General features: G+C 43.1%; 2 protein-coding genes across 3 annotated transcripts in view; both read left to right on the forward strand.

Moving 5' to 3' along the window:
- The window catches only part of LOC121003535 (gastrula zinc finger protein XlCGF26.1-like), a 1,829,815-nt gene that overhangs the window by 988,568 nt on the left and 822,421 nt on the right, over window positions 1–18,826 (forward strand). The gene's annotated exons all lie outside the window — the stretch shown is intronic.
- LOC121004256 (zinc finger protein OZF-like) lies at window positions 1,601–4,847 on the forward strand. Its single transcript, XM_040436418.1, has 2 exons — window positions 1,601–1,652; window positions 3,202–4,847. The coding sequence occupies exons 1-2, from the start codon at window positions 1,601–1,603 to the stop codon at window positions 4,641–4,643; spliced, it is 1,494 nt and encodes a 497-aa protein (XP_040292352.1). The 3' UTR covers window positions 4,644–4,847.

Genomic DNA, 18,826 nt, shown 5'->3' on the forward strand with positions numbered 1-18,826 from the left:
TATTTTGCTCTTGCACAAGGCTGTGCTTTTGTCTTCCGGCAGCATTAAGAAAAATTTAGTTTTGGGCCTAACCCATCCACAGCTTCAGTGGCATTACCAAAATACGAAGCAGACGTGGCCATGGATGTTATTTGGAAGGTACGTGGCCTCTCCTCCTCTGATGTTGCCACCTTCTCAGCACCTGGGTCCTGCTCCCAGGTTCTGTCTATCACACAATCGTCATCAGAGTCCTCACCTTCCTTTTCGCTTCTATTAGATTTTGGGATATCATAGTGGGTTCTCTGCCACCCTTGCCTTGCTCTGCCTTGACTGCCACTGTCACTGCCCTCAACACCAATACCATGGCTACGGGGGCCACTTGTACCACCACTCACATGGCTATGCCTGGGGTCTGCAGCCACCTCCTTAGGGCAGTACAAACCCTGACTGCTCTCATACGATTCGTCAACAGGGAGACTTTAGACTGTCTGCTGTAGAGCGTGGTGTTTTTTTTTTCTTGTTTTTTTTTCTACTTCTTAGACAAAGGGAAGCCATCCATCTAAGAATGGACTAGGAGGACTCCACTGAAAGCCTTCTTTGGGGTTTCTGGGAAAATCGCTGAAAGAAATGAAAATATTTGCTTGCAGGTAGCTGCTTTTGAGGTCTGCACTGCAGCACCTGCACTTCTGATAGCAGGCACAGTCACCCACAGGTCTTCTCTCTCCTTGTCTCTCAGCTTCATTGCTTCTCCCTATTCTACACAACTTCTTTGGAATTCCTAGTCTTTCCCTTCACTCTCCCTGGCAAAAACCTTGATTGATTTCAGACTCTCCCTGACTCCCTACTATCATTTTCCTGGCAAACATTGGGTGTGACAATCACCCTCATTCACAGCTCAGCACAGAATTGCCTAAATCCATGAAAAAAAGGAAGATTTTATGGTGTGCTACATGCAGATTGTTTACTTGAGAGTGACAGGACTGAGATTTGGAAAGACCACGGTGTGCACATTGTCCTAGCTGCAGTAACGATTATGATGTTCATATCACTTGATTATTCTTTGGCGCTATATGTTATTTGTGTAATCGGGAAGAGCTGCAGGCTAAGGACAGCCACTTTTAAAATGAATTGAAGTCAGTGAGTAGTGGTTGTGAAAAATAGGACATGTCCTATTTTTGACCGTTTTAAATGCCAGATGGACCCCATTTAAATCAATGGGACCATTTTAATGGACATTAGACAGGAGTGCATTCATTTAATGGCCATTTAAAAAGGGTACTCTAGTAGACATTGGCCTTATCCACTTGCACGCACAAAGGCAGTTGTTCCTCTCTTGATGCTGAATGACCTGTGCTACCAACACGATGACTTCACCATGTACTCCCAGCATTACCGCTAGGAACACATGGTGGCGTCACCGCACTGGCAGTGCAGGTTTAGTGTTGTGTGAATCGAAGTATCCAAAGTGGACTTTGATCCGAATTTCAGGAAAAATTAAATTTGTTGCAAAGCCAAATTACCTTGTGCTTCGCGTCAACTAAATCAATTTTTCCTAAAATGGTGGCTGAAAAAAAAAACCTTATCCAGTTGTTGGCGGAGAGGTGGAGAGGGACCTCTGAGCATGAGGACTACAAGACAAGAGCGGACGGCCTCTCCACGAGCAAGTGGAAGAGGTGAGTATTTTTTTAAACTCCTGGCTAACCCTTGAAAGGCTTAATGTGAGGCACAGAGGCTGCAATCTGCATTGAACGCAACCTCTGAGAAATTAAATGACGGGAGGTGACATGATTGCCGTTCCTCATCATTGCGCCCACTCCATACAATGGAAAGCGATTTTGCGACAAAGTAATTTGTGACAAATAGAATTTCTTGTCCAAGATCAGCTAAGGAGCCAAATCAAATTTTTTTTAAACTTTGCTCATGTCTATACAGGTCCTTCACCATCAGGAGAAGAGCCTGCATATTTCTGCCTTAAAAATAAAATCCTAAACATTATTACTGCTGGAGTCTTCTCTGGGGGACATTATGTACACTTCAGGGGTTGGTAATGAAATAGATAAAAGCCAATAAAAAAAAATTGACATTTTTAACAGCCATTAAAAATAGATGCAAAATGTCTAAACAGCCTGGAATGGGATACAAAAATTGTTGAAAAATGGCCATGAAAAACTGACATTGTGTCATGTGCATGTAGCCTTAAGAGGTAATACAAAAAAGTCTCACCACTGAACACCAGATATTTCCTACCTGACGGTGAATAAAGACCCCAAGATCTCCTGACCCAGATGACTAACTTTGCATATTATCAATAGTAATTATAGCTTGAGGAAAAAAAATCATGTTGAGGAGCTCCCCAATGGTCAGTGACAGCTTACTGTGCTTCCTGCTGGCCCTTTTTCTCACCTTCCTTTCTCCACGTCCAACTCCTTTATCGGTCATCCATTATAGCCCAGGTCTCATTCCCCGACCTGCACTCTCCCCAGCATCAGGTGTGATACTGTGATGTCATTGCACCTGCTGGGAGTGGAAGAGCGCACAGACCAGAGATGATCCCACGGCCTGTGCACTCTCCTCAGCTTAGCAGGAGAGATGACATCATCAGATCATGTTTTCTGCTGGGAAGAGCATGATGTGCTGAGTATTACTATTTAATTTTATTCATGGTACAGGAGCCCTACTACTATAAGGGGGACACTGAGGGTCAGCACTATTGCAGGGGAGCACAAGGGGAGCATAACTTATTTGTTGGGCCACTATGGGACTGCATTATTGTAAGGGGGCATACATACTGTTTGGAGACATGAAGGGGACATTCTACTGAGTGGGGACACTTTTTGAGCATCAGTACTGTAAAGAGGGCACTAAGGGGGAAGTTCACTGTGAAAGGGGAGATGACTTTTGTGTGGGTAACTAAGGTGACATTCATCGTCTCATGTTCAGCGCTAATAAGTGTGTAATTTGTATATATTTTAAATGACTAATTGGGTGGGGGTTGCAGGGAAGTTGCTGAATGTGGAGGCCGACCATTCCTGGTTATACCCCTCGGTCTACTATTAGATTGTGATCTGTTTGGCCACCACTGTTATAGTCAATTGATACTTGAAGTTTTGCACCATGCCTTGTAATTTCAGTGGATTTTTTTTTTTTTATGCAGAAATGTTATAAAATTTCAATAGAATTTTATGATATATTATTCATCAAAATGTGTTTTATTCTTGGCAGATGGCTGTATTGAGATCTCAGAGAAACATCTGGTATCTTCAGATTTTGAAGTAGATGATCGCGGTATCACACGAGATGAAGAGCATGCCAACATCCAAGATATACCTTCATCCAATCACAGAAAAAATGTATCACTTGATCCTTTTAAACAGGTCCGATCTTCTGATTCATCACAGACTGTAGCACAGAATAAAAGTTTTAGAAGAGGTGTTCAACATCAAACAGCTCACGTAAGAGGGAAGCCATTTTCATGTTCAGAATGTGGAAAATGTTTTAGATATAAATCAACTATTGTTAGACATCAGAGAATTCACACAGGGGAGAAGCCATTTTCATGTTCAGAATGTGGAAAATGTTTTACCCGTAAATCATCTCTATTTAAACATCAGAGAATTCACACAGGAGAGAAGCCATTTTTATGTTCAGAATGTGGAAAATGTTTTAAGCAGAAATGGGCTCTTGTTATACATCAGAGAATTCACACAGGGGAGAAGCCATATTCATGTTCAGAATGTAGAAAATGTTTTAGTTGTAAATCAGAACTTGTCACACATCAGAGAATTCACACAGGGGAGAAGCCATTTCCATGTTCAGAATGTGGGAAATGTTTTACGCAGAAATCAGCTCTTGTTATACATCAGAGAATTCACACAGGGGAGAAGCCATTTTCATGTTCAGAATGTGGAAAATGCTTTTACAGTAAATCCTCTTTTGTTCTACATCAGAGAGTGTACAAGGGACAGAAGCCATTCACATGTTCAGAATGTGGGAAACTTTTTCATCAGAAATCAGAACTTGCCACACATCAAAGAATACACACAGTGGAGAAGAAATTTTCATGTTCAGAATGTGGGAAATGTTTTCATCAGAAATCAGAACTTGTCACACATCAAAGAATTCACACAGAGGAGAAGCCATTTTCATGTTCAGAATGTGAAACATATTTTACCCATAAATCATCTCTTTTGAAACATCAGAAAACTCACACAGGGGAGAATCCATTTGCATGTTTAGAATGTAGAAAATGTTTTAGATGTAAATCAGAACTTGTCACACATCAGAGAATTCACACAGGGGAGAAGCCATTTTCATGTTCAGAATGTGGAAAATGTTTTCATTGTAAATCACATCTTGTTAGACATCAGAGAATTCACAGAGGGGAGAAGCTATTTTCACGTTCAGAATGTGAGAAATATTTTACCCATAAATCATCTCTATTTAAACATCAGAAAACTGAAACAGAGGAGAAGCCAGTTGTATGTTTAGAATGTGGAAAATGTTTTAGATGTAAATCAGAACTTGTCACACATCTGAGAATTCACACAGGGGAGAAGCCATTTTCATGTTTAGAATGTGGGAAATGTTTTCATAAGAAATCAGTTCTTGTTAAACATCAGAGAATTCACAGAGGAGAGAAGCCATCTTCTTGTTTAGCCCGTTAGTGACCTCCCCTATGTGTTTTTATGGTGGTCACTAATTGGCTTTATTCCATCACATGCGTTTTTTTAGGGCTCATGCACATGGTAGTATGGCTGATATGCCCGTATTGTGAACCAGAAACAGCAGGTCTTCAATATACAGGCACCAACCGTGTGCACTCCATATCACAGACGCTGACCCATTGAGTTGAATGTGTCTGCATTCCGCAAGATTGAAGCGCTTCAGCGGGATTTCAGTCTATGCATCCACACCGCAAAAAAGAAAACATGTTCTATTTTTTGTGGGACAGAATGGATCTTGCTGATCCTGGACCCGTTGAAGTGAATGGGTCTGCATCTAAAAATGGCGTGCACTTTTCCGGTGGCTGTGCACTGCGGATCACCATTTGTAGTCTGCAGCATGGGGTGCACACGCTCGTGTGCAAGAGCCCTTTCAGTGCGATAAAACATCACCTTGCTTTCAGCTACCAGAGGTAGCTGAGGCCTTGGAGATTTGAGAGCTGCCCAAACACTGTGAGAGCTCCCCAACAAGTCATGGCCTCCTGTATTGAATGAATGCTGGTGATCAAAGGAGAGATCCAGTTAAAAGTGAAAGTAAGTTTTTCTTTAAAAATCTCCTCTAAAAAAAATGTTTGGTGAGAGGAAAAAAATAAATAAAATACAGATTCCCAAAGGCACCACCCAGCCTGTGATCAGTATGGGGACCCTTCATTCCTGTAAAACTGCAAATACAGAGGCCTATGGGAATGTCCATAAAATAGAGCTGGATTCCCATAAGAGCTGGTGTCCAGACATATGGAAAAAGAGACGTCATTCACACTTGTAAATGGCTAGTTACTTGCAGTCAAGTGAAATGACAGGATGTCTGCACGCTTTCCACAGAGCATGAGGACAGCACTTGGGTAGTAATAGAGAGAGGGGCCACCACTAGTAAGAGTAAGCCTGTCTGAGTGACACATTGTAAATCTATGGGATTAGTGTATCTTTCTACCATATCTGGTGAAGCACAAAACCAGGGCCTGATATAAAAAGATAACGATCCCCCTATTCCAGCCCCGGTATGTTCTACCCCTATAAGTATTTGTAACATTAAAAAGAAATGGGCATTACATCAAATATGGGCTTGTCAGGAAACCGTCAGCTCTGGTCTTACTGGGCACATTTCATCAGTAATGTGCAAGTTCTCCCAACAAGTGACCCAGGCTAGGATTGCCTCATTACATAGAAGCCATTACTCGCCTTCCTAAAGGAATATCATTTTAATCTGTACACCCTGACCAAAATGTACCTGTAGATAAATCCAAGAAGTTGGGTCCCCGCCACCCCTGTATTTGTAGAAGTCATGTGGTTCACTCATCTCACATGATCTTAATCTGTACAGCCTGACACTGTTTCTTAATATATTCTGTAGGTGATTGCTTGTTTTGTGCACATAGTGGTTTCTACCTTGCGCGGCAGAGGCTGTTTTGGTGCACAAGCTTCACATTTGGATGGCCCAGTTACAGTGATATGTAAATGTCCCACCTGCCAAAATATATTTTTAAAGTATCAAAATATATAATAAAATACAAGTGAGAATAAAATAGAAAAAACAGCCCACACCTGCCGAAACGGTTGGCATAGTTGCTCCTTTCACATGAAACAAACAAAACTATCAAAATTACCAAAACAGGGAACCAATTTTAACCATTTCTTCTGGTGTCAATTTGCATATTTAACCCTTAGGATACAGAAGGTTTTTTCATTTTTATTTTTCTTCCCTATTTTCCTTGAGCCATAACTTTTTTATATTTCCGGTCACATAGCTGTATAAAGGACTATTTATTGTGGGACGGGGTAGTATTTTCTAATGCAACCATTAATTATGGCATAAATTGTAGTAAGCGGTAAAAAAATTCCAAATGGGGTGGAATTGGGAAAAAAATGCAATTCCTCCACCGTTTTATAGGTTTTGTTCCCCTGGCATTTTGTTTACTACAAAACTGACCCATGCACTTCATTCTCTCAGTCATTACGATTACAACAATACCCTATTTGTATAGGTTTTTATGTCTAAATAGTGTAAAAATAAATGTAAACTTTATTAATTCTTAATTTTATTTTTTTACATGTATGGCGCTGTTAGCGAACAGGTTAAAGAATAAGGAGCTTGAGTTTGAAATAAAATGACTTTCTTCCCCAAATAAAACAAAAAAAATCTCTAAAAACATATTAATAAAGAGCCCTATGTGGCATGTAAAAAATACGTTGTAAAAATCAGGTGGGTTGAACAAAAAAAATAATTTAAGTTTGGATTATTAAACCACCACGTTTATGTCATTAACTCTTTTAGCCCAGGAGGGTTTTTCATTTTTGTGTTTCTAGTTTTTCACTTTTTTATTTCTCTATTCCCATAGTCGTATGAGGGCTTGTATATTTTTTTTTTATAAGATTAATTGCACTTCCTAGTTCTACCATTTAATATTTTATATAACGTAGTGGGGACCTCGGAAAAAAATCCAAATGGGGTGAAATTGGAAAAAACAAGTCCACAACATGGGTTTTGTTTTTATGGCATTCCCTATATGGTAAAACTGACCTGTTATTTCATTCTTATAGTCAGTACGATTACGTTGATACCACATATGTACCACAGGGCGGATTAGCCATAGAACTTATAGGGAAATTTGCTGGTGGGCGATGCCCAAGGGGGCTACCTGGGCCCTCCTCGCGGTCGGCAAGTGGAAGTTTTGGGGGATGTATTTTGTGCTGCTGGCAGTATTAGTATTTTTATAATATAATATTTATAGTATTGTATAATTTTCTTGCATTTTAATACTGAAAAAAAAAAATCTTTGAATAAAAGCTTTTCTTCTCATCGCCATATTCTGACCCCTATAAGGCCTCTTTCAGACGGGCGTTGCGGGAAAAGGTGCGGGTGCGTTACGGGAACACCCGCAATTTTTCCGCGCGAGTGCAAAAGATTGTAATGTTGATGTTTTGCACTCGCGTTAGAAAAATCGCGCATGTTTGGTACCAGAACCCGAACTTCTTCACAGAAGTTCGGGCTTGGGATCGGGGTTGTGTAGATTGTATTATTTTCCCTTATAACATGGTTATAAGGGAAAATAATAGCATTCTGAATACAGTAAAATAGCTCTGGAGAGGTTAAAAAAATAAAAAAATAAATTTAACTCGCCTTTGTCCAGTTGATCGCGCAGCCCGGCATCTCCTTCTGTCTCCTTTGCTGAACAGGACCTGTGGTGAGCATTCATTACAGGAACAGGACCTGTGGTGACGTCACTCCGGTCATCACATGATCCATCACATGATCCATCACCATGGTAAAAGATCATGTGATGACCGGAGTGACGTCACCACAGGTCCTGTTGCTGCACAGAGCTCAGATGAAGACAGAAGGAGATGCCGGCTACGCGATCAACTGGACTAAGGTGAGTTTAATTATTAATTTATTTATTTTTAACCCCTCCAGCGCTATTTTACTATGCATTCTGTATTCAGAATGCTAATTTTTTCCCTTATAACCATGTTATAAGGGAAAATAATAAGGATCGGGTCTCCATCCCGATCATCTCCTAGCAACCGTGCGTGAAAATCGTACCGCATCCGCACTTGCTTGCGGATGCTTGCGATTTTCACGCAACCCCATTCACTTCTATCGGGCCTGCGTTGCGTGAAAAACGCAGAATATAGAGCATGCTGCGATTTTCACGCAACGCACAAGTGATGCGTGAAAATCACCGCTCATGTGAACAGCCCCATAGAAATGAATGGGTCGGTATTCAGTGCGGGTGCAATGCGTTCAACTCACGCATCGCATCCGCGCGGAATACTCGCCCGTGTGAAAGGGGCCTAACTGTTTTTTTTTTGTTGTGTGTACGGAGCTGTGTGAGAGCTTTTTTTCATTGATACAATTCTGGGCGTGTAAGACTTTTTGATCACTTTTTATAAAATAATTTTGTGGGAAGGTGAAGCGACCAAAAAACATAAATTCAGCCATTTTGACTTTTTTTTCCGTTTCGCCATTTGTCAAATGGGAAAAATTTATTTTTCTATTTTAATCATACGGGCGTTTTCGCATGTGGCAATATCAATCATGTTTTTTTTTTTATGGTTTACATATTTTTTATTTTATTTTTTACATTTTGGGGAGCAGGGGTTGATTTGAATTTTTATATTTTTTTACGCTATTTAATAGTTCCCATAGGGAACTATAACAAGCAATCAATAGATTGCTTCTCTTATACACTCAATGCATTATCATTAGAAAATATTACTGTGGGCCTATGGAGCCCTGCCACAAGCAGAGGCCCCATAGGAACAAATGTGCGGCAGCTTCATTTCATTCTGGAGGACTGAAGCTGCCGCACGATCCATCTGGCTTCCCTGATCCTTGCCAGGGGGAGCCGAAGAAGGCCAGTAAGCGCATGCGTCTAGGTTTTAACACTTTTAGATGCCATGGTCATGCTTTACAATGGCATCTGAAGGGTTAAGTCCGCAATCGGTATTACCATCATCCACGGATTTTAGCCGCGAGTGTCTGCTTTATGAAACATGTTTAGAGTCCCAGCCGTATATGTACGGCGCTGGTCGGTCAGGGTTTTAAGGGGTTTTCCAGTATTTTGATCTCAATGGCCTATCGTCAGTATAGGCCATGAGTATCGGATTGATAGGGGAGCCCGGTGTCACACCCCCACCATTCTGGTCCAATCAGATGGTCTACAGTAGCTCTGGCACCATAATTCCACAGCTCCATCGATTGGACACCGCCCCTGTCTACAGCACAATCACTTCAATGGGAGCAGCTCCGACATAACCGGATCCATCCACTACACATCTATACATCTACTGCAGAATATCTGATCAGCAGGGAGCACAGTTTTGGACCCAAGGCAATCTGATTATGATAGGCCATCAATATCAAGATACTTGAAAACAATTATAAAGAGATGTCCTATTCTCTGGATAAGCTATGGATAACTGATTGCTGGGGTCTGACACCTTGAAGTCCGCCATTCAGCTGTTCTGCAGTAGCTTCAGCTCAGAGGTTTGTACCAGAACTACACATCTCTGTTCCCTATGTAGAGGATGGGGACGGTTATTGCACCACTTTTTCCTATTCAACCAGCTCCGGTCAGTACAGAATGAATACAGTTGTGCAGTTCAGGTCCTGGAGCTACACTGGAACCCCAACTGAGCAGATAGTGATGGCCTATCCTGACAATCGCTGGTAAAATGCTGGAAAACCCCTTTAAAATTCAATGTTGAGTATTCGCTGTAAGAAGCAGAAAAACAAATAAGTATGTAGATATAGAAGTGTTCAAATTTAGAGAATATAAATGTTATTTGAGATGCATAACTGTGTGTGATCGCCCCTCTAGTCCGAGGTGATATAACTAAAACAACGGCCTCCTCACAGCTTAACAACCAAAGCCTCCTATGTATATTGTATTGCAGCTGTGCTTGATATTGCAGCACAGGCCTATTCACTAAAATGGGGCTGAGCTGTGCCTAGGCCTTGTGACCAATGCGTGTGCCATCACATGGCCTAGGAAGAGACCTTTGCACTTAGAGTGCTGCAACCTTTTCATACAGCTGAACATGGGGGTGCGGGAGTCAGAACCCTACTGATCTCATACTCGTAACCTGCCGTGTGGATAGGCCAAAATCTCGGTGAAACATGGGATCAAAATGCTCATGACACCCTGCAATGAATACCTCAGAGGATGTGATTTTCAAAATTCATTTCTAGAGGGTGTCTATTCCGATTTTGCTGAAAAATAACCCTTTGTAAACTTTGCTTGCTGCAGGAAAAAAAGGTGTGGTACTTCAATTTTTTTTTTATTAATGCTGAAATTGTCTAAAAGTCTCCTAAATTTCTCAAAAATGTAAATGTTTTTTTTTCTAAAGTGTGGCTACAAAAAAGTAAGCATATAGAAATGTATTCTTGATAAAGATGTTGAACAATGTATACAGGTATGTACATGTAGCATTTTTAATAAATATAGTCAATTTGTATTGGCATAATAAAGTATAATATGTGACAAACAACACAAGGCCCAAAGAAGTGAATGGGGCTGGGTGAAAATCGCAAGCATCCGCAAGCAAGTGCGGATGCGGTGCGATTTTCACGCGCGGTTGCTAGGAGACGATTGGGATGGGGACCCGATCATTATTATTTTCCCTTATAATATGGTTATAAGGAAAAATAATAGCATTCTGAATACAGAATGCATAGTAAAATAGCGCTGGAGGGGTTAAAAAAAAATATATAAATTATTTAACTCACCTTAATCCACTTGCTAGCGCAGCCGGCATCTCTTCTGTCTTCATCTTAGCTGTGTGCAGGAACAGGACCTGTGGTGATGTCACTCCGGTCATCACATGATCCATCACCATGGTAAAAGATCATGTGATGGACCATGTGATGACCGGAGTGACGTCACCACAGGTCCTGTTCCTGTACACCGCTAAGATGAAGACAGAAGAGATGCCGGGCTGCGCTAGCAAGTGGATTAAGGTGAGTTAAATAATAATTTTTTTTTATAACCCCTCCAGCGCTATTTTACTATGCATTCTGTATTCAGAATGCTATTATTTTCCCTTATAACCATGTTATAAGGGAAAATAATACAATCTACAGAACACCGATCCCAAGCCCGAACTTCTGTGAAGAAGTTCGGGTTTGGGTACCAAACATGCGTGATTTTTCTCACGCGAGTGCAAAACGCATTACAATGTTTTGTTCCCGCAACGCACCCGCACCTTTTCCCGCAACGCCCGTGTGAAACCAGCCTTAGGGTTTAGTTATTCTTGGCTAAAGTGACACATGGCAGATTTCCAAAATGTGGCTTCATCACGAAGGCTCCAGCAGGCTTGGTCACAAAGGGGTTAGGGCTCATGCACACGACCAAATTTTCTTTGTGTCCGTTCCGTATTTTTTATTGCAGACCGTATGCAGAAACATTTCAAAGGGTCAGCGAGACAAACGGAAGTTACTCCGTGTGCATTCCGTTTCCGTATGTCCTTTCCGCAAAAAAAAATAGATCATGTCCTATTATTGTCCACATTAGAGACAAGGATAATTCTGTTCTATTAGAGGCCAGCTGTTCCGTTCCGCAAAATACGGAATGCACACGGACGTCATGCAGATTTTTGTGGATCCGTTATTTGCGAACCGCAAAATACATACGGTCGGGTGCATGAGCCGTTAGAATGTAGGAAAAGTTTTCTCTAGAAATCAAATGTTGTTAGACGTCATGAGACTCATACAGGGGAGAAGCCATTTTTATGTTCTGAATTTGGGAAATGTTTTATCTTGAAGTCCGATCTTATTAAACATCAACTAAATCACGCTGAGAAGAAACCCTTTTCAGAATGTGGGAAATTCTTTACTCAGGAGTCAGTCCTTGCTGATCATCACAGATAGAGATGGGCGAATCAAAGCTGATGAGGTGGAATGCAATCCGAATTTCAGGAATTTCTTCACGCTTCGTGGTAACGAATCGCAGTTTTCCCTAAAATGGCTGCTGCACGTGTGAGGACATGGAGCAAGGAACTCTGGTAAGGCGGGATCACCCATGATAAGATAATAGTGGCTCACCAATTTAATAAATAATGGGCCGTTGCACACCCCTCGACACACCCAATGTCGATCAAGAAAATAAAAATAAAGAAACTGTCAGGGGGGCACTCTGCTCTCTGGGGCTAGACGGACACACATACATATGTATTTAAAAAGTGTAAACATTTATTCAAAAACACTATACGTATAATAAACACTCCAATATGCAATCATCGAGCAAATCAAGCTCAACCTGGTGATCTATAAAGCCAATATAAAAGGAAAAAAACATATACAGGCGGCACTCGCCATTCGGTGCAAACTTCCTTCATTTCCTCCAGGGCTAAGTACATGAAGCTAGGTACATCACGGCTGGATACATAAATGGCTCGGGGCGGACAAACATACAGCGCAGTGTGCAGATATACGGCAACGGCCGTTTTGCTCCTCGGCGCTTCTTCAGGCCAGTAACATGCACGGTGCCAATATTTAAATGTCGGCTCCCATACATCATCTGTGTGACGTGCGTGACCTCCCCAGCAGCGTTGTGAAACGGCGCTTACATGTAACATCACACAGAGTTCGGCATTACATGAAGTGTTACAAAACACACATTTTAAAAACATAATCCTACACTAGGACACACTGGATATTACAAGAACACTCCTAAATCGTTATTTAAAAAAAAAAAATCATTTAAACCTGAAGGGCCCATTGCGCATGAGCGCAAAATCCATTTGCTTTCTCTTCTAAGGAGTTCACGGTGCCTGTCTCCCCCCAGTGGCGGGTTGGATACAATCCAGCAAATCTCAGAACATTGCTATTACCTCCATGCTCGTGGTTTACATGGTCAATAAGGCGTGGACATCCTTTACCTGTGCTCAATGAATTTATGTGCTCTCTAAATCTTTCATTAAGACACCTGATAGTTTTCCCTATATAAAACTTACCACAAATGCATGAGATTAAATAGACTACCAACTTGGTTTTGCATGTGATTAAGGTGTTAACTTTATGTTGTAATCCACCAAAGGATAGGACCTCCCACTGAGGGTTATACCTGCAATATGAGCAATTACCACAACGGCGGTTTCCCTTAGGTCGCCATCCTTCTAGCCAAGTGCCAACTTTATTTTCTCTGAATCGACTACGGACCAACCTGTCCTTTAACGTGTGGCTGTCACGAGGGTGTCAAGAGCCACGTCTGACTCCGTTATACCCGGGGTCAGGAAGTCGCAGCGGGTGGCTGCGCGTTCTATGTCTAAAGACAGTGCTGTTTATTAATGGTAGCTTTCTGGGTTTGCCTTGCAATCCTTTTTGGCTCACTCAGGGATCTGTAGCTTCTCCTCCTCAGCTGTTTCTTGTCCAGCAATTCCAACCTCCTTATATTCCCATCTCTTACTTCTCTGGTTGCCAGATATAGAGCTTCCTGCCTGGACTTCTATACTGACCCACTGGAGCTGTGTAGCTGTGTTCCCTGGTTGTTGTTCCAGAACTTTACCCTCCGGATCCCTGTTGGGCCTTGGTGGTCTGCTGTTGTCGCCCACCTGGGATTATATGTTTGTCTGTATTGTCTGTCCTCTCCTTGGTGTTTTCCTCTTAGTGTCAGTGGTGCGGACTAGTGATCCCACCACCCCGTTCACTACATAGGGCTCATCTTAGGGAAAGCCAGGGTTTAGGCACGTGATCGGCGTACAAGTGAGCAACCCGTCTAGGGACGTCAGGGCAGTCAGGTGCCAGCCGCAAGGTGAGTCAGGGGTCACCATCTTTCCCTCTCCCTTGGACAGGGCCTTCCCATTTCCCTCCCTTTGCGTGACGCCGGTCATAACAGTGGCACCTCCTAAATGCTATGATTGTACTAGTTACCCTAACATCGCTAAGGTTATTATCTCCTTCCAATATATCCCAGTTATCTCTTATTACCTTTTTGATTTAGTTAGCCATGGGACTGTATTTTAAAGAAAACATAAAGGATGGTAAATTTACCTGCTGGTGCCTCATCCCACTATCGCTCTCTATGGTAGATCTCTTTTCCTGATCGAAGTGTGTGGCCTTAATCATTGCTCATATTTTTATAAAAAACAGATAAAAATTCCTATAGCAAAAATAAAACCAAAATACAAAATCTAAATGTATCAAGAATTGTAGGACACAAAAATATCCATATTAATAAAATAATAAATAGAAAACGCAAGTATTATTATTTTATTTTTTTCCATGTGGTTCTTATACGTTTATCTTGCGTTTTTTTGCATGCATGCAGCCAATCAGCAGCCAGCCAGCCCTGTGCCCTACAAACAGCCGCAGCCATCTGCCATTTTCCAGTGTGCTTAGTGCAGGGAGAGACGTCAGCCGGCGCTAGGGACAGTGCTAGGAAAGACTTCATTGTACTGAAAAAACGATTTACAATTTCAGGTAAAGATTATTCAAGGTGTAGGGAAAGGATAGGGAGGAATCATTCCACAGCTTTTATGTTGAACACGGTTCAGTAGGGGAGGTTACAGCCTGGGTAATAGGAACAATCCTAATACAACTTGCTGCACTGACTGGGGATCCAAATTGCCATTATACAGCTCTGTAATTCCAGCAAACCGTTCTTGTTATTGAGGTGCAAGTGCTGTTTCTACATCTTATTTGCCCTTGTGCGGTTTTGCAGTTATACAGTTGTGTTCAAAATAATAGCAGTCAGACATCACTGAACTGATCAATCACTGTTTTTGGTAGAAATGATATTTCCACATGACAATTTACTAGCAGGTGTAGTAGAGTAATAGAAATCCAACAGACCCAAAATAGAGAAGAACTGTGGAATGTAGTCCAATCATCCTGGGCTGGAATACCTGTTCACCGGTGCCAGAAGTTGGTTGACTCCATGCAACACAGATGTACAGCAGTTCTCAGAAACAGCAGTTATACAACTAAATATTAGTTAAGTGATTCAAAGGAAAGCAAAATCTTCAAACATTTATCAGTTTATATAGTGAATGTTTGAGTTTGTAAAGAAGAATACAAACACTGCTATTTTTTTTGAACAGTCTAATATTCACTTTTCAATTTGTTTAGAGGAACAACACAAATTTGATATACACTGCTCAAAAAAATAAAGGGAACACAAAAATAACACATCCTAGATCTGAATTAATTAAATATTCTTCTGAAATACTTTGTTCTTTACATAGTTGAATGTGCTGACAACAAAATCACACAAAAATAAAAAAATGGAAATCAAATTTTTCAACCCATGGAGGTCTGGATTTGGAGTCACACTCAAAATTAAAGTGGAAAAACACACTACAGGCTGATCCAACTTTGATGTAATGTCCTTAAAACAAATCAAAATGAGGCTCAGTAGTGTGTGTGGCCTCCACGTGCCTGTATGACCTCCCTACAACGCCTGTGCATGCTCCTGATGAGGTGGCGGACGGTCTCCTGAGGGATCTCCTCCCAGACCTGGACTAAAGCATCTGCCAACTCCTGGACAGTCTGTGGTGCAAGAGCGGTGGATAGAGCGAGACATGATGTCCCAGATGTGCTCAATTGGATTCAGGTCTGGGGAACGGGCGGGCCAGTCCATAGCATCAATGCCTTCGTCTTGCAGGAACTGCTGACACACTCCAGCCACATGAGGTCTAGCATTGTCTTGCATTAGGAGGAACCCAGGGCCAACCGCACCAGCATATGGTCTCACAAGGGGTCTAAGGCTACCTCTGGCGAGCACATGGAGGGCTGTGCGGCCCTCCAAAGAAATGCCACCCCACACCATTACTGACCCAATGCCAAACCGGTCATGCTGGAGGATGTTGCAGGCAGCAGAACGTTCTCCACGGCGTCTCCAGACTCTGTCACATCTGTCAAATGTGCTCAGTGTGAACCTGCTTTCATCTGTGAAGAGCACAGGGCGCCAGTGGCGAATTTGCCAATCTTGGTGTTCTCTGGCAAATGCCAAACGTCCTGCACGGTGTTGGGCTGTAAGCACAACCCCCACCTGTGAACGTCGGCTCTCATATCACCCTCATGGGGTCTGTTTCTGACCGTTTGAGCAGACACATGCACATTTGTGGCCTGCTGGAGGTCATTTTGCAGGGCTCTGGCAGTGCTCCTCCTGTTCCTCCTTGTACAAAGGCGGAGGTAGTGGTCCTGCTGCTGGGTTGTTGCCCTCCTACGGCCTCCTCCACGTCTCCTGATGTACTGGCCTGTCTCCTGGTAGCGCCTCCATGCTCTGGACACTACGCTGACAGACACAGCAAACTTTCTTGCCACAGCTCGCATTGATGTGCCATCCTGGATAAGCTGCACTACCTGAGCCACTTGTGTGGGTTGTAGACTCCGTCTCATGCTACCACTAAAGTGAAAGCACCAAAAGTGACCAAAACATCAGCCAGGAAGCATAGGAACTGAGAAGTGGTCTGTGGTCACCACCTGCAGAACCACTCCTTTATTGGGGGTGTCTTGCTAATTGCCTATAATTTCCACTTGTTAACTATCCCATTTGCACAAGAGCATGTGAAATTGATTGTCACTCAGTGTTGCTTCCTAAGTGGACAGTTTGATTTCACAGAAGTGTGATTGACTTGGAGTTACATTGTGTTGTTTAACCACCTCCGGACCGCCTAACGCACGGATGCGTCGGGAAGGTGGTTGATTCATTCCTCCTGGACGCATCCGTGCGTCATCTCGCGAGACGCGAGATTTCGGTCAGAGCCGGCCCGCGCATGCGCATCGCGGGCCGGCAAAAGTTAAAGTACAAGTTCGTCACCAGCCTGCCAGCAACGATCATTGGCTGGGCAGGCTGGCGATTTTCAAAAAAACTAATCACAAGCCGTATAACAGATCATATTAGTAAATATGATCTGTTATATGGCTTGTCTGCTCCTCTGCTGGTCCTTTTCGTCGGTTGGATCCAGCAGAGGAGCAGAGATCACAGTGAGTAGCACCAACAGTACACTTTAGCCCCAGATCACCCCCTGCACCCCAATTAACCCTTTGATCACCCCTTTCAATCACTAGTGAAAGGAAAAAAGTGATCAGTGTAAACTGTCACTTTTTTTTTCACTGGTATTGACTGTTAGGTTTTAGGGATAGTTTAGGCCCCTTGGTTAGGTAGTTTAGGGATCCGTTAGCGCCAAGCCCACCGCACCGCAGTCACTTATTCGCTGTTTAGCGTATCGCTAATCAGCATTTGTACTGTTATAGTATCTGTAAGTGATCAAAACTGATCACGGTCAGATCTATAATAGTATTAGTGTCACCTTAGCTCGCCCTCCACCCAAAACGCAGTGTTTGCCTGATCAGGCCTGATCGGTCGCCCACACATGCGTTCACCCACGCCCGTCCCACCGCAGTGGCAATTTTTTATTTTTTTTTGATCACTACACATTCACTTTACACGCGCTGCGGCGATAAAAAAATCAGTTTTGATATTTTTTATCAACCGTAGCGGCCTCCGGTACTTCGCTAGCCTCCCATTTGTAAGACAGGCTTGCTTTTTTTCTTGGGTAGTCTCAGGGAATACCCCTAAATTTAGTTGCCCAAATGTCAAACAGGGGGTATTCTTCTGAAGAGGCCTACAGGATTCTGACCCAGTCGGATGAGGAGTGGGAACCCTCATCTGATGAATCTAGCGGGTCAGAATATGAACCTGTAGAAAGCAGTGGCTCTCTGACCCAAAGTTCGGACGAGGAGGCTGAGGTCCCTGATAGCACCACGCGTAACCGGCCCCGTGTCGCTAGACCACAGGTTGCGTAGAGTGGGGCTGGCGCTGTTGAATCACGTGGTGAGGCATACACCAGCACCGCAGCCCTTCCTGGACCTAGTACCAGCACTGCCGTACAACATGGTGAAGTAGCGAGTACCAGAAGGGCAGTTGAAGGTGGCACGTGCAGTAGTTACCCCGTCGCAGCCACCGCACAGACAGGCCCGTAGAGCCCCTAGAATCCCTGAGGTGCTGGCAAACCCTGATTGGCAGTCACCAACTTCATTAGTTCCCCCTTTCACCGCCCAGTCTGGAGTTCGGGTTGAGACGGCTCAGATCGGTTCAGCCCTGGGACAAATCGGTATGCCACACAATTTATAACTGCCAACCCGGGAAGCTTTTATGCCCAGCCTTTCCGGTGGAAACCAGTCCAAGTTTCCGAAATAAAAAATTTTCTGGGCCTTCTCCTCAACATGGGTCTAACTAAAAAGCATGAATTGCGGTCATATTGGTCCACGAACCCAATTCATCACATGCCCATGTTCTCTGCTGCTATGTCCAGGACACGATTTGAGACCATCCTGCGTTTCCTGCATTTTAGCGACACCACCTCCCGTCCCAGAGGCCACCCAGCTTTTGACCGGCTCCACAAAATTCGGCCCCTCATAGACCATTTCAACCAGAAATTTGCAGATTTGAATACCCCAGAGCAAAACATCTGCATAGACGAGTCCCTAATACATTTTACCGGGCGCCTTGGCTTCAAACAATACATCCCAAGCAAGCGTGCCCGGTATGGGGTCAAATTGTATAAGCTCTGTGAAAGGGCCACAGGCTATACCCACAAATTTCGTGTCTATGAGGGAAAAGATCAGACCCTGGAGCCGGTCGGTTGCCCTGACTACCTGGGGAGCAGTGGGAAGACAGTCT

This window comes from Bufo bufo, chromosome 6 (assembly GCF_905171765.1).
Source record: "Bufo bufo chromosome 6, aBufBuf1.1, whole genome shotgun sequence".
In the NCBI taxonomy this organism is placed as follows: domain Eukaryota; kingdom Metazoa; phylum Chordata; class Amphibia; order Anura; family Bufonidae; genus Bufo; species Bufo bufo.